At 40.2% G+C, this 27044-nt stretch overlaps 2 protein-coding genes across 3 annotated transcripts in view; one reads left to right on the forward strand and one right to left on the reverse strand.

Annotated features, from left to right (window-relative positions):
• Window positions 1–134: 134 nt before the first annotated feature.
• LOC126649337 (protein NPAT) lies at window positions 135–24668 on the reverse strand. Of its 2 annotated transcripts, none has more exons than XM_050333394.1 (18): window positions 24540–24668; window positions 20653–20771; window positions 18942–19002; window positions 17405–17477; window positions 16882–16925; window positions 15615–15845; window positions 15101–15182; window positions 13848–13980; window positions 13265–13356; window positions 13092–13179; window positions 11298–11394; window positions 10717–10848; window positions 8186–9883; window positions 7097–7212; window positions 6895–7003; window positions 5479–5536; window positions 2228–3389; window positions 135–1397 (listed from the first exon to the last, which is right to left on the reverse strand). In XM_050333394.1, the coding sequence occupies exons 1-18, from the start codon at window positions 24574–24576 to the stop codon at window positions 1320–1322; spliced, it is 4410 nt and encodes a 1469-aa protein (XP_050189351.1). In that variant the 5' UTR covers window positions 24577–24668; the 3' UTR covers window positions 135–1319. The 2 variants fall into 2 exon arrangements, with proteins under 2 accessions (XP_050189351.1, XP_050189350.1); XM_050333393.1 differs by having other exon boundaries at window positions 15101–15185.
• A 1159-nt stretch (window positions 24669–25827) lies between these two features.
• Window positions 25828–27044, forward strand: part of ATM (ATM serine/threonine kinase) — a 64150-nt gene continuing 62933 nt past the window's right edge. The window contains 2 exon segments of the mRNA XM_050333390.1: window positions 25828–26278; window positions 26363–26475. Of these exon segments, the coding sequence (XP_050189347.1) occupies window positions 26207–26278; window positions 26363–26475 (185 nt within the window). The 5' untranslated portion in view covers window positions 25828–26206.

Genomic DNA, 27044 nt, shown 5'->3' on the forward strand with positions numbered 1-27044 from the left:
ACAATTGCTATTAGAATTAAGTGTTTAATACTCGACTCTTTGTCTTCAAAAATGACTGATCAACATGACTTTTCTACACAATATCTGCAAAGCCGCTTCATGGACTTAAAAAAACATTAAGCAAGACACACAAATTTTTATTAAAACAAAAATATTTATTCAAGCTGTAAATGCTATGCAGTATTTAGTTATTGGATGGGTTTAATATAAACATCTACTGCATAATATTGGTTCCTTAGGAATCCTTGTATTCTATCTGAAACATCGCCCTGTTGCTGTACAGAACTCTTACAACAAAACTTGCATTTTTTAATACCTCAACAATTTGAGAACAAAGGAAGAAATACCAGTAACCAGTAGAGAAAATTCTGCCATTTTGGAGCAACCCATGCTAGTTATATAGTAAAATGCAGGCTGAGCTTCTCCTGCACCCCTCTTTCATGTCTGTCTAAAAATGTAAGAGATAGATAGTAAAAAACTTCTCAGCAGTACAAATGACAGGTAAAAGAATTGACTTTTGCAACAGAACACACTGTCATTCACGTCTGCTGTCGCTCCAGTTTAAGTATTCATACTGGGGTGTAACCCCACACAAAAATACATTGTTTGCAAACAGCTTTTGCATTCAAATTGCATCCTATGCAGCAAATACTGTAAACAGATGAGGCCTATCCAAATTAAAGTTCTTGTCTGAAGGACTGGCTGGGAAAAGCTTCATCAGATGAGAAATGCTTTTTGAGGTTTTATTTGCCGTATGTTCAGATACTGGTATTTTTGTTAACTCATTCAAAGCCTTGCAACGTGGGTTTGACAGCTGTGAGAGAAGAGAGTGTTAGTACAAGCCACTTAGATCTGAAGATTTAAGTCCCTTTTGGATTCAACAAGACAATGGGAAGTGGCCAAGGTAGCTGCCCGTGTCTTTGAACGGTGAATGATAAAAAACCGCCTTCAAATGCACCACCTCTTCACAGACTCGCTGAGCGGGTCATAGGTGTAAGTAGAGAAAGCAGCAGAACACAGACAACGTGGTGTAACGTGAAATGTACAACCTTTCTTACATTTCATTTACACAAATTTACAGTTTTGCAAGTTAAATGGCTCTATAATTAGGCAAGTGCTTTTTTCAAAAATAAACATATACCAACTCAATGATATTTACACTTAGCAACCTGCTTCAGAAACAGCAAAACTTTGCTATAAAGTGAAACTTCAGTGCACTCAAAGTGCAACTCGCCCTTTAGAGTTAACTTCTATTCCCATGCAAAACCTCAGCATCGCTCCACCGAGCTTCAGACGGTCCCAGTTCAACCTCTTTTTGTTCATTCATCATAATGCAAAGACAACAAGAACTTGTCCACATCCATTCCTGCTGGAAAAGAATTGGGCAGCTTCTTTTTCTGTAGGAGAGAGTAAGAGCTGTGTTAAACACTTAAGAAAACCCAGGGGGCACCGATGAGCCCGTAAGCACTCCTTTCCTCCTCATCCTTCCATCTCCCTGGCAGAGGTGCCTGCACAAAGCTCACCCGGAGCTCAGGCACCACAGCGCTCCTACCCTGATCGGGCACCAATGGCACAATCGGGACAGGAGTGGCTGAGCTCAGCTTCAGCAGGAGCCCACCCCAGCTGAGCCTGGCACAGCCCCTCGGGGCCAGGTCCAGACACAGTATTTCAGGAATATGCTGGAACTAGGCATGGGGAATTACAAAGTTACACTGTGCCCCCTTTTTGGCTGTTTACATCCATCACCTTTTTGTGTCTTTCACTTCTGCAATTTTCCCTTTAAATGCTTACAGTGAAGGCACAGTGCTCCACACTACAGAGATTGGGAATACACAAAACAGGAATTACTACTCATGGTGATTAATGAGGATGTAAGAACAGCCTGAATTCTAGTAAGGCCTACTTTGAGTTTGGCCTAATTCCTTACATTCCTTAGAATGTAGTTTGAAGTTAGAATTTAGAAACTCATTTATGTTTTAGGAGAAATAATGTAATTTCCACAGTTATGTATTTAGAGTGTCAGCAGGAATTACCTGTGTGCATTTGAAGATTAAGTCTTAAGAAAACTTAGTTCAGAGAGGCAAAGTTAGAAAAACTGACAAATATAAATAGGTTGTCAGGGATTTGCACTAGCATCTCTGAACCATTCCATTACAAATAATACATAGATAGATACCTAATAAATATTTAGATTTTAAATTTAAAAAAGGTAAATGCTTGCACTTGCCTTTATTTTCTTCTTTTTTGATGGTGTTGGAGAGCTCTGAAGGTCTTTCCTATTTGCAGATCGAGAATTTCTCTCACCTTCATTCAAGTCCTCTAGTTTCCTTTTCTTTACCGTGCTCCTTAAAGACCTGAACTGGTGAGTGTTGTCCTTCAGGGGGGTGGCAGTGCTAGTCCTCGCGATGGCCGCCCGCGACAGGATCATGAGCGTGTGGGCTGCCATACTGACGCTGTTCTCACTGCCTGTTTCGCTGGCAGGGCTGCAGGCAGGCAGGTCTGGCGTGGCAGGGGGTACCATGATTCTGGGGGTCGTGCTGTCCTCGTTGAAGCGCCGGCAGGTCGGTGTCCGTACGCTGTCTGTGGTATCATCCGCGTGCCTGTCCCCAACTCCAGACGGCGTACGGGGCACTGGCAGCTCTCCGTTTTCAACCGTTTTACCAGCTGGGCTTTGCCACTGAATGTCTTGCAACATTTCCACACACTGTTTACTGAACGGACTTGACAGGCAAATGCCTTGGTTGGAAACTTTAGCTGGTTCTCGTTTTGGCTCCTTCGAGGACAAAGAAACAGGGCCTGAAGATTTGCTATTTCCATTCCCATTGGACAGCGACCCCTGCTTTTTGTTCAGCTCCTGCACCGAAGCAACTGTCTTCTCATTCCATAAGCCAACACTCTGTTGACCATTCAAGAGTTTGGCAGCATCCTGGTTCTTCTGCTTTTCGTCAGTATCCCTTCGTAATTCATTCTCTTTGTTTGCTGTAGTCTTATGGAAGGGATCCAGTGACATTCCTGCAGTTGCCACCTTCCGCTCGGGCTGCAGCTCCTTTGCAGATGTGCTTCTGTTGCTACCAACTTCTGGCTTACATAGAATTCTGGGCAACATTTTATCCTTCTCTCTCTTTGGCACCTGTGCCTTAGCAGAGGAGGATGCAGAGTCAACAGCAAATAAAATATTTTCATTTCTTTCTTTTTGGGATGAACTCTTAGCAGTCTGAATTTGGGTGTTTCCTCCTGGAGTGGGTAGGAGGTTATCAAAACAAAGCACTCTCCTGTGACTCTCACTCTGTCTTGAATTTGAGCTTGTACTCTCTACTGGTGCAACAGGTAAGTTCTCCTCCACTTTCCTTCCTACTTCCACACTGGTAAGCTTGTCCCAATTTCCAGTCCTGAAAATTGAGATGAAAACACTTCATCAACACACTTATTCTTACTAGGCAAGTTCATTTCACTGGCTGGAAAGCCCCACCCACTCCTCAAAACACATTTAAATCTCTGTCCATTCTAAATATAAGTATTTTATCAACAGGCAAAGACCAAGAGAAAGGGATGACAACTGCAGAGAGCTCAGTTGAGAGAGCTTTCTTGACAAAAAGGTATGAAACAGAGTCTGTACAAGGAACAATGACATAGACTGGAGCTCTTCAGTCTGGAAAGACAGGACTGAGGCAAAATGCAATCAAGCTCTATGAAAACAGCTCTCCAAAGGGAAACTATTTTCTGCATCTTTCAGTTGAAAAATGGGGGGGGCATTGAGTAAAACTAGTATTGAGTTCAAAATACAGCAAGTAGGTCTGGACACTGCATGTAACTAAGCATATAACTTAGCTTGGAAACTCTTTTACCTTGAGGTATTTGTAGATGCTGGTAGTTGACTTCAAAAAGAAGCTGGGCGCATTTATGATAGTACAGTCCATCCCAGAATATTACTTAAGGCTCTGGAAGTCCTTGGAGCTGAAATTGCTAAGAGGCTGCCAGAATATTCTGGGCAATGTCACCATGTGCGTGCCTTGTACTCTCCCCTATGTATTTCCTGTGGGTGACGGGACACAGAGCAAGACAAAAAACTTCCAGTGGGAAGTTTTTCCAGTGGACAACAATATACAAACTCCCTGGGGCTTGGTCTCCACCTGACAGCCAACCACATTCAAGTGGAAAAGCCACCACTGCAGTAGCAATGTCAAAAAAGAAAAATGCTTCTGCTCTGTCAGCTCATGCCACTGCTGTGTCTGTGCCCTCTGCCTGGCTTAGGCTGCGTTTTCACGAGAAGCTTCTGCATCACTCATCTATGCTAGTGAGACTCTCCCCATGCAGATTAGCCTTTATGCCTCCTAAGAGGAAAAGTCAAATTAATTTTGGGATGCCATCTTCGGCACCTTTGGGATGGTAAACAAGGTATGGATGGTAGCAGTTTGTTTTAGCTCCATGAAATACGAGATGAAACAGAGGGTGGAGAGTAGAAATGGGAAACTTCATCTCCTTACAGAGAACATTTTCCTCTCTTTGCTATGCAAAACGTATGTCTAGAGATCAGTTAAAGTTAATGGAAACTTGAATTATCGAAGTGATAGTATCCAAAATCTTGCTTCTGTGGCTTTTTAAAAAAAATTGCTTTTTGCATGCCTATGTGCTGTACACCTTGGTATATGGTTGAGGTTTTTTAATAAGTTGACTTTATTGTCTCTGTTTTCCTCCACTTTTTCAACATTTTAACTGAGTTCTGAATAGGTAGATTTTTTTTTTGGTATGTCTTATTTTTACAATAAAAGAACATTTCACCTCTAATATTTAAACTGAACTTATCTCCTCCTACACTCTTTTGCTCATTCCAACATTCTTTTGTTTCTGAAGTCCATTAACGATAAGAAGTCATTACTGAAGCCTTGCTTGCTTCTCTCCCTTGCCCAACGGTAAATTAGTACCCACTCCAATCAGCAATTAAGTTATGTTTATCAGTATAAAGATAGCATGCTGTTGTCCTTGCCATCTTTGAATTTTCACTTTTTAAATGACCAAGCAGTGTTCTAATCCACACAGCTGAAACACAGATGCAGAATCCAATCTTAACAAACTACTGGATTTGAGTCAGAGAACGGTTAAGGCAATGAGACTACACTATAAAACCATGGGTTACCACTCATCTGAAAAGAACAGTCATTTAAATCTCCCAGTAAATGTAAAAGGCAATTTCTCCTATGCTAGACTCCACCCAAACAGTTTTTATTCAACAAGTGACACAGGAGAAAATAAACACAAAGCCATACAAAATTAACACAGGAACAGTAACAGGAAAATCCTAGCACAGGCTGCACCAGTACAAGCAGACATCTGTATCAATACTCCTGGCAGACAGGCAGGAGGAAAGGGCGTACTGCTTATGCCACTGTTAAAAAAAGCTGCTCTCTTCTCCACCAATATGGAACGAAGAAATTCATGGCAGGAAAAAGAAAGCAAGTTTCAATACCTAACACTACTGACCTCTGTGTTCGAGAATTCGTATGGTTCAAGGGCTCAGCTACACTTGGAACCAGTTTTCCTGAAACAACAGATGAAGTATTAATGAACTACAGTATTCCAAGTAAATAATTTCACAGTTAGTACAACATCATTTCACCTGACAGAGAACCAACCAGTAAAGAAAAGCCAGCAATAATCAAAACTCTGCAATTTTTTTTGTAACTTTAAAGTTTACAGATCAGCAGGTTACCAAAGGTCTCCAACTAAGTGTAGAAAAGCTTGCTGTCTACACCTAGGTAATACATAGGCAAAATACAGTCACTAACTGCAGGTACAGGCCTCTCTCAAAGCCATCCCAGCAGTTGCCTGGCAAAGAAGCAGTGGTATTTATAAAACTTTATTACTCAGAAATGACATGCTGTCATAGTTCGGATTTTTAGCAAGGAATTTTTCTTTCCCCCTGCCGTGTGTGTGTGCTCTGTATATGGGCCATTAGTTGAACAAAAGAATCGGCCCGAGCCCACCAATGGCCGAGATTTGTTTCCTTGACAACAAAGAGGGGGAGTTGGCTGGTGTGTGACTGGAAGGGGGTGGAGGCTGGGGGGAGAGGGGAGTCTCTCGCTAGGCCAGGAGGAGAGCCTGCTGCGGGCTGCAGACACTGCCGGGTTCCTTTGTCTCTTTCCTGTCGGAGGGGAGTTCTGGCTGCTGCTCTTGGTTCAGCTGTGGCTGGCTGCAGGCCCTGCTTACAACAGACCCTAATCAGCTGAAGTTTGTGAGTTTTCTTCCATTGGGAGAACTTTCTGTTTTATTGCTGTTGTTTTTCCTTCCCCTTCTTTCCCCCCCCCACCTGGCGGCAGCCAAGGATCCAACAGCGCCGCCTGGTGACGGGCACTGGACATTACAAGTTCTACTCCTCCAGTGATCCAACAGCGCCACCTGGTGACTACAATAGGACACTACAAGTTTTTTACACCTTCAGTGGCCCAACAGCGCCACCTGGTGAATGGTACAGGACACTACAAATTTTGCATCTCCAGTGACCCGACGGCGCCCCCTGCTGACTGTGGTTGGAACAGCACCAAAGGGTGCAAGAAATTGAACTATTTTCCTTTTGCCGGTTTATCGGTTTTGTTCTTGAAGGGGATTATTGGTGGGTATAGGAGTATTACTTAGTTATTTTACTTGGTTTTTTTTCGTGTTCCTGTTAATACACACATACCTTTAATAAAGGGCTGTTATTTTCCCTTTTCCATAATTTGTTTTCCTTCAATCGAAGCCTCTTAATTTTGGATTTATAATTGCTTGGAAAGAGAAGTTTGGGTCTTTTCATCCTAATCCATCCTCAGCAAAAGACCCTTGTCTCATTTAAACTGGGACACATGCCTTTAGAACCATCCCACTTTTCTTCTGCCCTTCTCAAGAATGCATGGTGGGTACCTGTATTAGTCTTGTTTCTTGCTCCAGGAATCTTCTGTGATTTGGGAGGGATGGGAAGTTTTGGGACAGTTCCGTTGCACACTGGATTAGCCACAGGCATATGCAGAACCTTGAAAGGATCAAAATATTCTATTACAGTTAACCGAAAGACTTCTTATCACTTCTGCTTTAATTCTGAAAATCTTTATTTGTGATGTGCTACCTGGCAGGCAGGTGCTGAGAACGTATTTCCATTTTGTCCTACTACCGAGAGAGGTATCATTCCCACCATTCCTTGCAAAACTGGTTGCACTGGAGAAGCAATTATAATGGCAGAACCTATAAAAATATAAAAGTGTTAAAATCGTACAGAAACTAAAAGTACTTCAGTGAAAAGAAAAGCTTCAAGATAGGACTCATTAAAATTATGCATGGTCAAACCTGTGGCAAGAAAAGGTCTGTTTTTTTACAAAAAATTCCCTGTCCTTGCTATACAGCATTACCAGAAAACAGGACAACTACCAGTGTTATTTCCAAAGCCTCTTTTTCTTTTTAAGAAATAGTTCAAAATTAGGTTTAAAGCACAATAAACCTATCTTAAGGCTTAAACTGTAATTCAAAGTAATGTATAAAAACCAGTAAAAGCGACATCAAACAGCTCATTTGGCTGCCAGGCAGACAAGAATAATAATACAGGGAAATTATCACCGCACATTCATTGAACAGTGGAAGAAAATTTTCAAAAGTGAAGAAAACTCTTTCTCTCTATCTGAAAAAACAGTTAAGGTAATAACTGCACAAAGAAATTCTAGTGACAGAAAAGGCTGATCTTAAGATGTTGCACATACTGTTGCATTGCCCTCTGACCACAACAAAATGACTACACACTGAAACTCAAGGATAACTGCAGCAAGTTTTTAGCTTTGGAAAGAAATCTAAATGTGTTGATTACAGCTGATTTATAGTTGGTTATAACATTCTAAAAAGCACTCAGAATTTTTACTGCTGTAGTAATAAAAATGCTTGTATCAGATTTTATATCATGGAAAGAAATAATTTTATACTTTCATATTTACCTAAATGTACTTCTAATGCAGACAAGGATTTTGAAAAATGACACAAACCCAAGGAATTAATTTGGGAAGGGCAAGCTACATCCACCCAGCTATCTAATCTAAGTATGGATACTTATAACAAGTAGCATTCCATTTATAACAGGAACCCTGTCAAAACAAAAACCTGTTTTATTTAGCCAAAACAAAAGCACCATATAAAACCCACATTTTCAGTAATTTTCTAATAATGAGATTACCTTGCGGGAAGTTTGGGGAGACAGCCTGGTTTGCTGGAAACGTATTACTGGATCTAGGAGGAGTTTGTAACTGTTGTACAGCTGGAGCTTGGGAAGCAAGTGGCATAGAATTGCCAGGCAATACAACTACATTTGATGGTGTTACAGCTGTGCCCAAGGTTGCTGGATCAGTCATACAGGTGGCTATATAAAGGTTACTCGAATTCCCAAAAGCTGTGCTTGTTGCTGGCATCAACTGTATAAGGCTCCCTTCGTTAGAAAGGTGAGTTGAACCTGCAACTGAAAAGCCAGTGCAGTCTTCATTCTGAGTGTTAACTGAGGTGACCACAGGATCTTTAGGTCTAAGCACAAGAAGATTCTGATCTGTCAAGGCAGCTGAATCCACATTTTTTTCTGTGTCTTCTGAAGTTAGACATTTGGACAGGCCTGCAGTTTTGGTTGGGGATTTGGCTGGAGATGACAGTATTATAGTAGGCAGATTTTCTCCTGTGATGCTGGAAACAGCATTATTTAACTCCGTGTCTGATGAAATAAATGGATCATCGCTGATGATGATCTTGAGGGACATAATATTAGAAGGATCAACATCCATTGGTTGACTACTAGAAGATACATTGCTTATACTTTTGGCTTCAGTACCTGACTCATCTGTTGAGGATGCAGTTTCTGGGAGAGGAGAGGGGCATATTTCAGAGGTAGTAAGATTATTTTCAGTGGATACTACAGAAATTTCTGAACATGCATTACCACCAGGAGAGAAATATAAATTATCGGCATCTACTTTTGTAGAAGAGGAAGGTTCTTGCATTTCCCCTTGTGTACCCTCTGAGCTTGACAGTCCTGAAGGGAGGTTAAAATCTTTCTTACAAGGCTTATCAAGTGCATGCTGATCATTTGAATAAGTTTTGTTAGATGTATCAACAACTTCCAGCTGCAACTCCGCTTTGTCAAGATCCGAAATCTCCCCTGCAGACCCTGCAGCACAGTCTGACTCTATGCCCTGGCCCTCATGGCCAGAATGGTGACCAGAGTTCTCCTGTACGACACCAGGTAGGGCAGATGTATCATTTGTTACAGTCTGTTCTTTTCCTGTATCTGCTGATGGGCTAGAAATGGGCGAATTGCTTTTTCTCAGTGGTACACTGTGGCCAGGGCTCCCATCAGAAGGACTTACAGAAAGTGTTTTTTCAGACAGTGATGTATCTGGTGATAACTGACATTTACTTGGAGAATGAGTTTTGTTTTCACTGGCTGTAGTATCCTCTGCCAATGAAATCAAAGAAACCTCTGGCCTACCAGAATGAACATATTCTAAACTAGGACTACTTTGAGAATTATGACTTGGTGGGCCTTTTTCAATTTCCATGGTGCTCTCACTTTCAGATACTAATGCAGAGGACTCTTTTGTAACATAAGTGTCTGTGCAGCGTTCATTACATTTGCTGTCAGAACTCTGTCTCTTGTCAGGTTCAGTCAAACCAGGCACAGAGTCAAAAGCGATTTCAAGATCTCCAATATGTTCAGGGGTAATAGTTGTAAGTACTTCAGTCTGCTTCCTTGGTCTACAATTGCCATGCAGCTGTTCATTGGTTGTATTTTTCTTAGCCACATCATCATCATTAACGCTGGTCTTCAAGGCACATGCTGCTTCTCCTAACTGAATTTCTTTACAGGATAGTGGTTCTCTAGAATTATCACCTGTAAAACAGAGAATAAACTAGTTCCATATTAGAACAGATGAGCCTCTTACAGCGTTTTGAACTTATCAGTTCAATGGAAAACTGTTTAGCATCAAACTATGTGGGAATGATGCTACTCATCCTTACTATCAAGTTGAGTGGAAAATCTATATAGTTACATACACTTGATAATCTGGAAAATCAGTTTGTACATTAATAATTAAAAGTGCACAAATAACATGCAAACAGCTCAGGTCACTAAATCAGATTTCCAAAAGCACAAAACCCATTTCATGATAAAGACCTCTTGGCTCTATTTCTCATATACTTTCACTAAATATCTGCTGCTGATGGACTATTGTCAGGAATGGTGTAGACAGACTAAACATACCTGTTGTCCAGAGTAGGACTGGTTTCGTGTATAAATTAACCAATACAATAGAGAATAGAGAATAGAGATAAAAGATTAATATGGTAAGATGTAAAACTTTATGTGTTCCACAATGAATACTGCAAAATATTTCTGTTCTGAATGAGAAAACAGATTTGCCAATAGTCTGGTTGCATTTAGGAGCTTACCAAGTACAACTTTTAAGTACACTGATGGGACTACTGTTAAATTTAACAGACTGAAACTTTCTAATAGACCAGGTGTCTGTTATGTGTAAATGTACGTTCCTGCAATGAACATGTCTGTAGGTGTAACTGTACATTTATGCAGTGTAAATGTCAGATTGGATATTACCGGTGAAGAAGAGAAATATTCTGAAATGTACAAATTGTTTGAACATATTTTCATAATGAAAAGTGAACACACTAGAAGAAATCTCAAAGAAAAAACAAAAAACCTACATCTGCTACTTTCTTCTGTTCCTAAAGAACTTTCAAATGTTGCCAGGCTATCCTCACCCACCAGGATTTCATTTTCTACTCCACTCCGACCAGAAATACCAGCAGGTAAGTTCTTGTTTACCTTGCTCTTTCCTATTTTCAAAATAAAGCAGGAAAAACAGTTAAATATGTCATTTTACACACAAGCATGATTATTACATTTTATATGAATTATAGCATAAAAATCTCCTTATAGTTAATGTGAAGCATATCCCTGATCAGACAAGCAGAAAAATTTTACAACAGCACAAATATAAACCATCCTCCTATAGACCAGCAGAGTCTAAAATAACAGCAATAAAAACAACCACTGAGCCAACGCAAACCCAAAATTTCAGCCATAGGAAAATGCTGTACTTTATAGTCATGTATAAATATATCAAACAATCTAATTCTGAATTCAGGGACACCGATGCCACACAGTCCATTTCTCTTGCAAAAGAGGCCTGTTGAATTACTCTGCTTTGTCAAACAATACTTGGGAACACTCATCATTCATGATGCTTCACAGTAACAGTACAATTGAGCATGATGTACCCTACCATAATCAAACCAGTCAAAGAGAGCCTGAAAAGCTGGATCTGATTCTGTCTGTTCTAGAATGTCCTGTATAGCCTCTTCTGACATATGAATTTCACCCTGAGGAAACACAAGATATACAGAACTGTCAGACAATTACTTTCATAACTTTAAAAGAAAAACAGACAAGAATAGTTTTCTTTTCAGATTGTTTTTAGTTCTATTACTTCATAAAGACTAATGCCAGGAATATTTCTGCCACAAATTGCACATCTGTTAAAATATATTAGAGATTGAAGTTTAAGAAACAAGGTTCCCCATAATCCAAACATCTCTCATCAGACACTACACTCTGCACATGCATATTGGAGTTTTCTCCACATAACAATCTAGCACTGACCAACAAGAAGGACAAAATCTCAGGCTACACTGGAAGCTTATGCTATGGATACTGTGAGTCTGTATGAGCCAAACACTGGTAAAAAAAAAAATATCCCCAAATTAACCCTAATTTCTTGGGTTTGAATGTATCTAGAATCCAACACTAAGCAAAAGGAAGTTTAATTTTATTTACCCATTACATGTTCTATAATATTACTTCCAACTACTTTTCTTTGGAGGGCAGTTGGAAAGCACAGCTACATGGGACAATGCTCTAAGATTCCTGTTTCAAGCTGACTTGTTCAGTAGCAGCCCAGGAATGAGTGGGGAACTCAGTACCTACTCAAGAGTTCAAATACAAGGTTCCTCCTGACTTCCTGAAGATCCCCTAAGCACTCTACAGCCTTTGATACGGTGGTTGTAAAGGGTGGATGTCCCATGTGATATGCTTGATTATTTTGTCTAAGTAAACCAAGAAACTGCTCTGGTTTAGTTCTGCTCAGAAAAAAGAAATACACCTTTTCAGCTCTGCACTTTGACAACAATTGACCTAAAGTCACCAGGCAACAGAAGAATAGCTTTTAAAAACAGGACACCTCTACTTCATAAATGGGCAACTGCCTCTACTCTCCTGTCCTTCTCATGAGAGCTGTGAAGATTGTAATATCACTCATTGAGAGTCCTTTTTAATTCTGTAATTGCCAGCTTGAGGCTTGCAGGAAGATGAAGGCAGAACACTACAACTGCTTAGGCTGTAGAAGGAGAACATACATTTCCTCCAAGAGCAAGAAGATACTAAATTTGAAGAAAAAGCATCATTATTTAGGCTCCAAAACCAATTTCTCTTGCTATACTAGATCCATGCTTATCTTAGAGGAAATCAGAAAATCAGATCAGATCAACCAAACATCTCTGGAGACCACAAGATACTTTAAATTCCTTTTTCTTTTTATAAGGCTACTGATTAGATCCCCAGTCAGAAGCTGACAGCCAATTACTGGCATCAAAGATTCAGTGACAAGCAGGCAGCTGGTGACTGTGGGACAGCGTACTTAAATCCAGTCTGAGTGCAATGTTAACAGCTAATTACCGGCAGAAGCAATCCCGTTCCCTTGGCTTTTGACCCTGCTGCGTGCTTATGCTGCCTTGTACGGGCACTGGGAGTGAATTCAGAGCGCTAAACTGGCACAAAATCAGCTCCTGCAGAACACTAGTGTCCTGCCAGCTCAGCTCCTCGAACCTGCCCAGCACCACACAAGGTAAGAGCTCATGCCTATGCAGGGGCAGCTGTGAAGCCATCGGGTGGGCTTAGGTGTGTTGGCAAACAGAGACAGATAACAAGGTATCAGACAGAGGTTCAGCATAGCTCCCATAACTGATCATTCTCACATGCGTGGTCTTAAAAAAATAGTGCAAACAGGGCAATCTACACCCACCTGAAGTCCAAGGATTTCATCAATCGAAGTCTCCTGTTCTGTGGGACCGCTGTCTGTCTGTTTAGGGGCCTGAGCAACACTGCCATCACTGCAACACATTAGTCATTAGTTCAGACCTCACAAATTAATCTTGAACTAAGAATACAATAAAGTTTAGAGGTTCCTTTTCTCACCTGCCCAGGATTTTGTTAATGTTTTCAGCGAGCTTCTCCTGAAGAGATTTGTTGCTTAAAATTTTTTCTCTGGCATTTTCAATAACCAGTTGCTGGAAAAGAGTTTTAAAGCAGTCAGGTTTCTATTTTTATCATCACCAGAAAAGGAGCATGAATTTCCAACTTACTGGTAAAAAACAATTAAAAAATCAATCAGAGAAGACTTTTATAAAAGAGAGACAGCCAATCTGTGACTAAATGACATTGCTGCGAAAATCATCACAAAACATTCCTGTACTTCTACTCTCCTAAAGTACAGCAAGGCTTGTTGTGCCTTCTGGTTTCCATTCTCTGAAGAATTACTGTATTCCAACAGCCTACAGTTATCTTAGTAAAGCTAACAAATCAAGAAAAACAAAACACTACGTAGCCATGACAACCTTATGAGATTAATACACAGAAGAGCTAGTTCCAAATACAAACCAACACGTTTATCTTCTAAAGGTAACTTCTATAATACCCAACATGAACATGTAAAAGACTACTTCTCTTCAGTTTGAATTTACTTCTTAAATGTAAATACTTTCCATAACTATATACTCACTGGGAAGTTACCATCAATTAATTCTTCAAGGGGTTCACTTTCTTTTTCTGTTACTGCTTCGTCAGAGTCTTGAGAACCTCTAGTTGCTGAAAGAGGTCCAGATGTTCCAACGCTTTTCCTCTTTTGAGATTCACTGAAACATTGCAGGAAATTTATGATGTATTTTATGAGAACATTGCAAACAATAGATCCAATGGTCAGTAAATCAAGTGTTTCTATTCCTTCTTAGCAAACAACAGATTTAGTCAACAGAAAATTAACTACATATTGAAAATACAATAAAAGCTGACACCTGTTTCATGATATCATATTCATCTATTATGTCTGACTTCACAGAAGTTACAAACAAATAACTGTAGGTAAACAGCACAATGGCAAACTGAATTCCACTATTCAGTACTTCCCCCCTTTCCACTGCATGTTACCTTAAGTGGTGGTACAGGTCCTAATTAACTGGCACTCAAAAAAAAGATTTGGGCATTACCACTGAAAACAAAGACCTCTCAAGGAGCAGCTGTTCTCAAAGAAGAAAACAAACGTTAGGCTGCGAAAGAATTTAGATGATGAATAGGAAATGTGATGTTTTTATATGAGATCACAGCGTAGGCTCTTCTGAAAACATCAATCAGCAGTAGCACTACAATCACTTACATACAAAAAAAGTCAATCAGGAATAGAAGACTTGGGAAAGGTATGAATTGGTAAGGGTCTGGAAAAACAGACTGGGATTTAGTCAAAGACAATAAATGGAGCACCAAGAGACCAGTCAACTCATTTAAAAAAAAAAAAAAGAATATTGGAATTAGAGAATAAAAAAATGCAAAACTAGTGTAAGAACAGTTTTCCACACCACTTCTAGAGCAAATATGATTTTTTTTGCTGACATGAATTTACTGAAGCCAATAGTTTTGCAATATTAAATGCACATTTTTATCAATAGTAAGAATTTTTATAATTGAAAAGGATATTTTGGAAAGAATACTAAGTCTCAGTGCCAAGATTATTTGCCTATGTCTAATACTGGAATAATGTCAAGATTGACTCTATACAAGTAGCCTCCTATCAGTCTAATGTTAAGCTCCTTGAATTTCCTTTCCTTTGTGGAACATCACATCCTGGCTACCCTCAGTGGCTTCTAAATGTGAAACACCCCACCATTTAAAAAAATTTACACTAGAGGTTAGAACACTGCACAATTTCTAAACAATCTTTAAAAACAAGCCAAACCAAACCAAAACCACACTCATGTTTACCTTTTTCGCCTTCCTGGAGAAAGTAAGTTTGAATGAAGCTTCCGTTCTTGTGATGTTGGAACTTGAATGTGTATGAAACCTCCTGCTTTATAAAGGGAAAAATAACATTATTTGTTATGTTTCAATCAATTCCTGGGAATTCATACATAATAATTTGGTACTACCATGAAAATGAGGATCATTCCTTTTAAACATATCCTGAAATAAATATCCACTTGATGTGGATCATCCCTATCTGCCAAAGCAAGTGTTTTGGGTAAAGGTGAGAACACAGGACAGAATACTCCCACATTAACACACTTCTGATCTCTGAACTGGCATTAGCAAGCAAGTATGTAAGCGCTATTTCTCTTTTGGGCACTCCTTTTATTTTAATCCCCTGAACCAGCCTGGAGAGCTAGGGGAACAAAGCATAAATTTTCTGAAACTTTTTGGCGGAAGATAATTAGCCCTGGTTTTAGAAGACTTCCATCTATAGCCATAGATTTTTCACAGAAAAAAGTGTGCAACTTACTGTTGATCTTTTCTTGCGTTTGCGACTGGCTCACAAAGAGTGTATTCGGCCTTGTCTGTGGCAGCATGCTTTGATTTACTGCTGGCCTAGGAACTACTTGAGGAGATATAACAGAAGAGGAATTCTGTGGTCCTGACTGATGGGCTACTGACAGCAATCCTGAGTTTGCAGGAGCGGACTGCTGAAGCATTCTCTGTCTTTTCATTTCTACAATTCCACTTCTTGTACGTACTGGAAATAAAGACAAGATGAAAATATGATACAGGAGTTTAAAAGGGTTGCTGATATTCCAAGACCTAATTAAGGGTGCTCCATAGAAATGTTTTTGTGCCTCAACAACTAAATAATGACACTCACATAGTAAGCAACACCAACCATTGTCTTATGTGTTACAGGTCTGAGACAAAATAATTCAAGAAGTACAGTCGATTTACACTGGCACTGTAACCATGCTTGTACCCCTGCCTAAATATTTACAGGAATAAATCACACCAAAATTAGACTTTATTACATAATGTGTCACTCATCTAATTGACCTTAACTGAAATAGTTAAACCAGTGTAAATCTGCATTTTTTTAACAGACTAAATCTGACAGATTCAAACAACAAGCACAGTTAATTCAGTGAATTTCACATCCAAGAACAATCATTCTATATATCTCACATTCTCTTTTCCTATATAGGTTACTCAGTAGAAATACTACAGGGAGAAAAATTTATTTTTAAGTAAAATAACTTTTCCTTGTTCAGAGTTCATGCTTCTGGAATGAAAAACAGAACAAGTATATTTTCATATTTTGATTAGATATATGTTTGTGTGCATAAAAAGCGCTTCAGCAGTGTAATATGTTTTTATATTCCCCTTCTAAAGAAATCAAACTGCGTCATAACTGGACTGGTTGTATTTTCAATTCCTCTATGAACCACAAATAAGGAGAACAGCTTCAGGACTAAAGCAGCAGCTTTTAAACTTTTTAACTATGTAAACTTTTAGTAAGTTTTCTGCAGAGAAAATGCCACATAGAGAATTTAAGCCTCTTGCAAAAAGCTCAGCTTTTCTTATTTTCCTTTCTTGATCATTACAGTAATCCACAGACTACACTGAAGACAACAGATATGCTGAAAGAAACACTGCATAAGAGATTTTTCAAGATTTTAAGAGCAAGGATGCATTACTGATTGCTGCAGCAGTTCCCCATTTTTTGTCAAAACAGATAATTTTAACATCAAACCTCTTGATCCCATGGAATTGAATCAGTTACTTACTCCTTTGATTAGAAGAAAATCTAAAATCTGAACTCTGCATGCTCCTAAAAAATAAAGCAAGGGACATAAATTAATGGAGCACAACAGACTCACACAGTGTGACAGTTCCATCACATGGTTAACGTCACTCCGGTCCCAACCACATGTTCCTTCAGAAAGCTTCCATCAACTGATTACTATTTTTATTCTTTCAGACAGTGGTAACAGATTCTTTAAATGAAACCTACTGTCATATTTTTGATGAAGTAATCACAAAGGTATCAGATTCTAAACGAGCCATAGTATATTGTTTTACTACAGGAAGGCCACACACTCACACTAATGCCCTCCTTATCTCCCAGCCCCGCCTTAAAATCCTGAAATGTCAACTCAGCTGTCAACTCTCACCTACCCATCTTTTTCACCATTTCTCAGAAGCAACAGAGAGCCAAACCATTCTCATACAATGATAAGGTGAGTTGATCAGCATGGGGACTCGCTCCTAGAGTGGAATTTTACTTTCTTGGTTTCAAAACTACATTACCTGATCTGAGAAAGTGTATAGTCTAATTTTTTCCACAGAGATGACATCATTGCAGGAACTTCATTTGTTGTTTCTAAAACGAACCACAAAAAAAAAAAATTAAGATGTGTAAAACTCCAACCTGTTGAGAAAAAAGTAAAATCACAGGCAAAATAATTATTGAGTGTTTTAGACATCATCTAACTTTATGTGTCTACTCATCTTCTTAATATTCTATTCATTAGAGAGCCATAACTCCTAATTTGAGAACTTTGAGTGATACAGATACAGTTCTTAGTTTTAGAAGCCTAGATGAAACTGAGGAAAATACATTAACTATTATAATTCTCAACGGAATTTGCACATGGTGTGGACTACTCAGCAAACACATGCTAACCTAACCCAACTCGCTTCTGGAAATGTAATTCATATTCTCAAGTCACTTTTGTGTCTTTGAAAATTGAAACCTGGCAGACAGGCCTTTAAAAGTAATGGTTATTTTACGATGTTACCCAAACAGGTAAAAATATTTGGTCTTTTCGAAGCATGGAACATTAAAAGTATAAATGAAAAGATGTAAGCAAGAAGTTCAATTTATTAAGTTTTTCAAGGTGCCATTACAAAGTATTTGACAGAAGTATGATTGGGTCTTAGATCCCATTTCTATCAAACCTCGTATGAAAGGAAAAAAATGTTCAGAAATGTTTATGACACTCTAAACTGCAAGTCTAAGAACCAAGCACCACTAAAATTTGATCACACAACACGTATCAAAAACCTGTAAGACTTGGCAACAAGCAGAAACTGGACAACTGCTTTTAAAAAAAGCGAATGTTCTACCTCTGTCTCCAATTTTCATAGAAAATATTAAGTAATTCTGAAATTATTTTAACTAGTTTTAAAAACAACATAAGAAATATTTCAAAGCATAGGACTCCTCCTGATTACTTTGTAAAATCACAGAATATCTCAGGTCGAAAGGGATCCATAAGGATCACTAAGTCCAATTCCCTCCTTCTCATAGCACTACTTAAAACTAAAGCATGTGACTAAATGCATTGTCCAGACACTCCCTGAACTCTGACAGGCTCAGTGCCGTGACCACTTCCCTGGGCAGCCTGTTCCAGTGATTGACCACCCTCTCAGTGAAAAACCTTTTCCTAATGTCCAATCTGAACATCCCCTGATGCAGCTTCATTCCATTTCCTCATGTTGTATCACTGGTCACCATGGTGAGACCAGCACCTCCCTTTCCTACTTATAAACAATAAACAGTATCATTTTACAACCATAAACCCATACGTTTTGGACAATTTTTTATATCTTTCTGCTTTATTACATCAGAAGTTCTGCTCAAATTTGAAGTGAAAATATATGCTGGCATAGGCAAACTAAGACAATCAATTACTTTTGTTCACCAGATGCAGACCTAAGTGGCTGTTGTCTGTGTAATATGACTTCAACTTGTAGCGTAGATGGGGGCCATATACCCCTTCCTCAAGGAGTTCACAACAGATAAATAAGAAAAATAAAAGAACACCTCATTCTGAAGGCTTACCTTTTGTTTTCATGGCTACATATTCATTAAGAATAGTTGTCAAGTTTTTTCCACACAGCGACTGAAAAAAAAAATACCAATCTTAGAATCTTCACTAATAACTTACACTTCATTTGCTGAACCACATTATATTTGAGGAATTCTTTAGAACACCACACCATGCTAACCCTCAACACAAGGGTTAGCTGTACTTTATGCTGCTGGTGCTGAGTTGTCTCAAACCACGTAGAGAGCAATCAATGAAACAAAATGCTATTATGTACACAAAATCTAAAGTGCTCAATCTCAATGCACAAGACTGGTCAAGCAGTTGGGGCTGTGTGAGCCCCACTCATCTTTGTTATTATGGAATAAAACCATAAAAATTAGATGATGAACAGTTGTAACAGGGTAATGAGTATGCACCATGCTGGAACATAACATGCATTAAGATGCAAACGTGAAGAGAATCTCTGTCTAAAGTAAAATTTTTAACAGTCACATAGAATTAACTCTCATATCATGTTTACTTGTCCTGTTATTTTAGGTGAAACAAGGAAAATTAAGATTTTAAGGTTACCACTATCACTTGCTGTACCATCCTGTCTTGTTTGCTAGTGGGAACTCTACAAGGTATGACAAACATAGTCCTTTACTGCAAGTATTTGAGCTGCAGTGAGAATTTGGTCTTAGACACTATCATATCATCACTTTTCTGTGAATAAAGGAAAAATGTTTCTACTGAGAAAAGGATGATAATTAAAAGCTTTAATAATCTATTTATATTTGGGTTCTCTAATTTTTGCTGGCCACAGCTTGGTTCTCGATTCCCTACCCCCTCAGTACAGAGGACTAAACACTTGTAAATGAAATAAATTTAATGGTTTGTTTTGAATTGGTGCATCAAGAAGGTGCACCTCGGATCTCAGAAAAGACTTCCACAGATTTTGAATACAAACTCCCAGACCACAAAATTAACTGATACATTAGAAGAATGAAGCAGAAAACATGAAGCAGATGCACATATAAACACCAGCAGGTTCATACACAGCAGTATCTAAACCCTGTAATTTACACAGCATACTAAAAATCCCATTTTGTTTATGTTAAAAATGCAAATTATATAATCACACTCCAGCTCTATACAAGTATCTACATATGCAGCTACACGCTGGGTTTATGCACACCCCAAGTTCCACCCTTCACCTCGGACAACGCAGATGATACTGAACAAAGAGGCAGTGGAACACAGATTTTGTCAGCAATATTTAGTAGGCTTGGATAAATCTGAGGTACCTTACCTAAATATTTAATATGTACCTGAAATGGAGCATTACTGGTTTCTGTGTCTAGAATAGGAAAGTGATCTCCAGTAAATTACAAGAGCAGCCCAGAAATCAATAAAACCCTTGCGACAACAGCCCTCAAGGCTGTAATGCAGGATGAACATAATACGCTGAAACCAATTTGCATATTTCACACTTAAATGTTTCTTAGTAAGATTAAATATTAGAAACCAAGTAACTGCTAATATCACAACAGAATAAAAAAACAAATGAAACCAAAAGACAACGAAACCAAAAAACCAAACTACCTAAAAAAGCAGAGGGGACGACCTAACCAAACATTTTAAGCAGCATTTGAGAATTAATTTTTACACTGAGAAATCTCCAGTATTCTTTTCGATGGATGCAAGATAACACAACTTTCTGCTTTGCAAATACAAACTCACCAGCAAGCAGGCTGGAATAAACCCATCTTCTGTGCAGTGCTCTGCATATTCTTTCAAATCTGAGCTTTCCAAAATAAATTGATGACAGGTAGCTTGAAGGTTTTCCTGTTGTAAGTATCCTGCAAGAAATCAGACAGAAAATTTTGCTATTTTGCTCATTACTTCTGCTCAATAGGTATCAAAGCTGCACACAGTGTTGAAATAATCAGGTAAAAATTTGTGTGTTAGAAAAGGAAAGTGAAGTTATTTTGACGGAACATATGTCTTAAAACATGTTTCTTTAACAGTTAAAACCAGAAAGACAAAAAATACATATTGGAATTACACTGTATTTACAAACTATTAAAGACTGAAAGTGAGGCAATATGAACAAGTTTTGATTGATCTTTAGTGCAGACAAAAACATACAAGTCCTTGGCTCAGAAGGCTGAGCCAACTAACTCTTGAACTCACTCTCACAGGAGCTGAACCACCCAATTTGATACTTAAATGGAAATATACAATATTTTGTTAATAAAGTGTATTGCTATATAACAGTAATTGTCCGCACATCCCACTGTTTCAAAATAGGTAAAACCTGTGCAGGTGCTGCAACAAGAGTATAAGAATTATTTAAAAAATTGGCATTGTACAAAAATGAATAACAGAAAAGGGTTTCCCCCCCACACTTACAGTAATTTTAATTTAGGACAGATGTACTAGCTGCAACTTGTGCTCTCTACACACCCTAAGACTCAGTAGTTACCCTAGTAGGAAATATACTAAAAAAGTTTACTTTTCCAAAATTCCATTCCTCATCAAATATGTTCTGCTTTAATCACACTTTTTAACCCTGCTTTAATCTTCAAACACCTTAAACATTAAAAGATAGAAACATACAAATCTGAATGAAGGTCTCTAGAACAAAGAACCACAGAAGAAAATGGTTCTTCTCTTTTGCTCGTAGCAGAACAGAACATGCAATGTTTTAAAGAAACGGTGAAACATGTGCCTACTTATAAAATGCAAGGTATATACACATCAGCACATCTATTTCAATGGACCCCCAAAATAGTCCTCCTCAGTTCAGGAATGCCTGTAAGTGGCCTCTAAGTTTGCATGAAGACAAATACCTTCCTGCGGATCTGAGTACAGCTGAAGAAAACAGGTTGTATTTCAGACACACAAGCCCTTGTTCAGGTCTTCAACAAGCAGGCAGACTTCAAAGTTAAACACAGTTTGGGAATAACCACCATGAGTTTAATTACAATGTATGAGCTGGCCTATCAGACAGAAAACATAAGTGGTACCTGTCCTATTTTGGCTTTACAAATACATTTTTCTAGGAAAATCTCAAGCCACAAACTGCTGGAAGCTGAAAGTGTATTTTGGGGAAAACACGATAATATCCTAGTCTGGCCAGGCTGGAAGATAGTGTATCAGGCTAGGTGAAGCTCTGATCTGTGCTGGTACAGCTGCTCTTACAATCAAACTCATCTGAAAGTTGCAATTTTTCTTTCTTGAACCTACTACTACAGTATCACATGGGATGACCAAATGCTTGAGTGCAGGCACATTTTGCACATACACCAATTTCCTGCTAAACAAAGCATTCCTAAGTTTAAAAATGCCTGAATTAAGATCTCCTGTGCAACTGACCTGAGCTGCTTGTACACACACTGTATAATGACATATGAGTACACAATCCCTGACGTCACCAAAACCAAATTAAAAGCACAAAACATACACTATATTCTGCACATACAGAAATAATTATTTTTTTCTGCCTTAAGAAATGTCTAGCTCATAGAATGCATTCACTCTCTCAGTTAGGAAAAGATAAATGTTCTTATGCATTTTTCTGTGCATGAGCCCAGCTTACCATTTTAGTTTTGTTTCTTAAACCAACATTCATCAACCTTTAAAGCACGTAGATGGGGTGTCCAGATGGGGCAGGGGAAAAAAGAAAAGATGGAAGAAGAGCTGCACTGGGAAGCCTATTTATCCACCCAAATTCAGAGATGCCTCACAGAAGAGGAATCCCTATTAGAAAACAGAAGTAGTTACACGGAATATCCTGTTCTACAACCTTAGGTTGCTCAGAGGTTTTCTAGACACGATGCATGCTCCATGCCAGACACAACAGACAAGACAGTCTGATGGATCATCCTCCATACACATGCTGTTGCCAAGATTGTGTACTAGAGCTGCACCTCTCTGGTAAGCACACAGGATAAGCATTCTACGCGTAAATTTGCAACTTAACCAATTTGTTACGGAAAAGTACAGTGAGAGATCTCCACTGAATGATTTCTAATCTTCTTTTACAATGCACAGAATTTCTAAAAATCCTCAATTAGTTCACAATAATAAAAATATTGCATTTCTTACCAGCCTTATTTCTCAAGACAGTAGCAAGAAATATTTCAGGTAGTTTTTAAAAATAAATTGTGCTGGAAGAACAATGAAGAAAAGATTCAGCCTTAATGGTTTTGGATTCAAAAAAACTGTGGACAACTGAAAACTGAATCCCATGCTGGTGAACTGCCAGGAAATCTTGGTAACCTGTGTCATCAGGTACTGACGTGTGGGGACCGAAATAGGTGGGTGTCAGAGACTGAAACGGTTAATGATTTACACATTCTAGGATCGTCAGGGGACTTTTGCAGGCTGGGAAGAGGCCCATCCCCCCGCCGGTGCTGCTCGAGGGGTCGAGTCCTGAAAGGCGGGAAGAGCCGTTTTTGCCATGCCCTTCACATGAACTCTGCGTGTCTAGCCTGGGCTGTCCCGCGACACTACCCACGGTAAAACTCCCCGCCCTGGGGAGGTACAAGGCGTTCCCACTCGAGCTGGAAGTGTGTAACAACTCTTCCAACTTCTTTGGGTGCGTGGGCTTCCCTCCCCCCCAAGGAACAAGACCACCACTCCAACTGATAGACGTGGAAGATGCAACTACCAAGTTTCATTGCTGGACACCGTGGGTGGTGACTATATACATTTTTCCACCCTTATCCTGTCTTTTCCTCTTCTGCATGCATTTTCCTTCAAGGTTATCTGTATGCCATATCTCCATAGATGATAGATATAGATGATAACACCCAAAATGGCAACACACCTGTTTACCTTTGAAACAAAACTGTTCTAAAATAAACCGTACATATATATGTTTTCAAACACCGATTATTCATTGTCGTTTTCACTCCAATACACCCCAAGGGATTTATTAATAAGAAGATGGGTAACCCTCCCCTTTTCTGGGCAGGTCACAGCAGTGAGTCACGTTTCTGGTTACCATCCATTTGATTTTACCTTTGGCAGCATACAAATACTCCAGAGTCATTTTCAAAATTCACTGCTGCCAATGTCCTGAGTACACTTACACTGTGCCTTCCACAGACTGTGATCACGCCCGAATTCTCAGAGCAGCCTCACCAGGTGAGCGAAACAGGGCGGGAAAGAAAAACTATCTGACTCGTAACGCAGCCTTCTCCCCCGGCATTTCGCGTCACCCTTGAATTCCTCCTGTAATCAGGCACTGTTGAAACGCCGCCCACCAGCTCAGTCTGCAGGTGGGCACCGGAGAGGTTTGCTTGGACTGGCTGAGAACCCCGAGCTCCAGGCACGGCCTGGCGGGCTCCCCACTGCCCCTCAGGATCGACCTGCCTTCGCTCTCCGACAGAGCCCGGCCCGGAGGGCGGCAGAGGCCAGCCCGGGGACCGCGGGGCCCGGGATACGCCCCGGCAGGGACGATCCCAGCCTGGGGGGGACCAAGCGACGCGAGCGAGGGTCAAGGGTGAAGCCGCCTCGGTCTCCCGCCGCGCCGCGGGCGGCTGACAATGCCCGGCAGAGCCCTCCCGGCGCGGCCGGGGCTCCGCGCCTCGCCCTCCCGCCCTGCCCGGCTCACTCACCCAGCACCAGCCGGGCCACGTCGGACGGCAGCAGCATGGCCCGCGGCGGCGCGGGGCGCGGGCAGCTCCCGGAGCGCTGAGACCGCCCCGCCACCCAGGCGAAGGCGCGGAAACTCTGCCGGCCAGCGCCGCGCCCGGCCCCTTCCGCCGGAACCCGCCGCTGCCGCCGCTCATCCGCTTCCAGGTCCGCCCGCAGCGCCGCACGTGTGCCGTGCCCTGGGAGCGGCGGCTGCCCAGAGGTGAGGGGCCCGGGCCCGGGGTCGGGCGGGGCGGCGGCCCCGGCGGCGGGCGCTCAGGGGTGGCTCATGCGGCGGGGGCGGCCCCGCGAGTGTGGCCGAGCCGGAGCTGCCGGGGAGTGTTTGCGGTGCCCTGGCGTCCCTGTGCTCGGCCAGCACCTCTCTCCCTGCTTTGCTCTGTTTGTTTTGTGTGTGCCTTCCTTGCCCTGTGTCATTTATAGGGAGGGTGAACGTGGTCATCACACAGCGGTTGGAAAACCGTGCAAGTAGTAAGAGAAATAGATGGAGTCAACCTCGGGAATTTTCGACTGTTGTTGTTATTGGTGGCTATTGAAATACCACGAAGCACGAACGAGAGAACTGACTTCTTCCCCTTGGATGCCCAGGCCCTACAACACACCCATGTTCCCACAGTTCTCGTTGAAGCATTTTGCAGCTCGTCCACATTTCAGAAGCCATTAGTCTTTAAAAAGTCAATTTTTCCTTTCTGTTTCGTTTCCAGCGTAAGCAGAAAGTTTGCTGAAGTTTATTTTGCAGCTCATCCGCATTTCAGAAGCCATTAGTGTTTAAAAGTTAATTATTCCTTTCATTTCCCGCAAAAGCAGGAGGTTTGCTGGGGTTTATTTTGTTCCAGTGCCCAACCACCGGAGGTACAGGGGGTGGTTGGGCACTGGAACAGGCTCTCCAGGGAAGTGGTTACAGCACCAAGCCTGACAGAGCTCAAGAAGCGCTTGGAACAACGCTCTCAGGCACATGGTTGTCATCTGCAGCAGCATAACTTTATGTAAATAAGAAATGCAAGGTCTAGCTGGCTCCGACCTCTGTTGAAGGAGAAGAGGCATAGTTTTAAGTGGTCACAAAAAGAAAAAGTTGTTTTCTCTTACGACTGGTATTTGGTCATCTTCTGGTATGTTTAGTCCAGAGGGATTTGCCAAATGGTACTGCACACCTATGAAAATGTAAGATGTGAAGAGAGGAAGAGCATTTTCCAAGTGCTACCTTCTCCAGGCAGCATCATGTTAAGATGGCTACCGAAAGTTAGTGCTTCTTGCTAGAATGTATTCAGCTTCGTGTTATTTTAATCTTATTATAATGTCATTCCCTATCATCTGCCCAACTCTGTTAGCAGGCATAAAAAAGAAGGAAGTCAGAGTGATGGGAAGAGGGTCTTTGCAGTTACTCTTTGACTGTTGTCTGTGGGAGTAGATTATATTCTTGATGTGAAAATGCTTCAGTCTTGTGACCAAGAAGACCACTAATCTAGGCACAAATGAGCTTTTCAGTGAAATATATAACACCGTAGTTGTGTTCCATACTGGATTTTCAATATTTTGCATTCTCAATTTTTTTACTTGGTTGTGTGTTAAGTAATTACCGTTTTATATATTTCTTCTGTTTGCAGATACAAATGACTATTCTTTAAACTGAACCATGAGTCTTGCATTACATGATCTGCTTGTTTGTTGTCGTCGCCTTGAAAATGAGAAGGCTGTGGAGCGAAGGGTAACACGTTTTCTTTTTGGGTGTGTACCTCAATTAGCAATGAAGGGAATCATTAAATTTCTTTTTCTTGAAATACGTTTTCAGAAGGAAGTTGAAAATTTTAAGAGACTTCTCTGTGATTCTGAAACAGTTCGCCAGCTGGACCGGAATTCTGATTTTAAACAAGGAAAGCAACTCAACTGGGATGCTGTATTTAGGTAGTTCCTTTTTTTTTTCTTTGCGAATGGTTGCAATTTTCTTAAATAGAACATCATTCTTTTGTTTGTCAGGCCTATTTTAATGCTTACGTTTCTGCATATTGATTTAAACTTCTTGTCAGCTGGTAAACAAGAAATTCCTTATGTTAGTCCCTAAAGCAAGTAAATTTAAAATAGCCAAAAAATGCAACACTTAAAGAAAACTGCTAGGAAAGTAATCATTAATCGGGTAGTTGCTTTTCCTTGCAAAAATAATAGTTACTTTCTTTTATTGACAGTTACCCTTTGCATATCACTGTCAATGTATAGTTACTATGAGGATTACAGATAGCTTTGTTAAAGTTTTTTGTGTTGCTGAATTCTTCAAGACACAGTAAAAGGACTGTGGCTTATGAAGGAAAAAATGATGTGCTGAGGTCTGTAGAGGCCAATCTTTGATATGGTCTGCATCAAGTATACTATAAGACTGGACTAAGCATGAGTGTGATAACTTCTTACAGCAGCTTTGACCACTGTTAAATTTCATGTTAAAAGTTGATCTGAAGTATTAGTTTTCATATAATGAAAAC

The sequence above is a fragment of the Myiozetetes cayanensis genome, unplaced genomic scaffold, assembly GCF_022539395.1.
Source record: "Myiozetetes cayanensis isolate MyiCay16 unplaced genomic scaffold, myiCay2020 scf5-8, whole genome shotgun sequence".
Classification (NCBI taxonomy): Eukaryota; Metazoa; Chordata; class Aves; order Passeriformes; family Tyrannidae; genus Myiozetetes; species Myiozetetes cayanensis.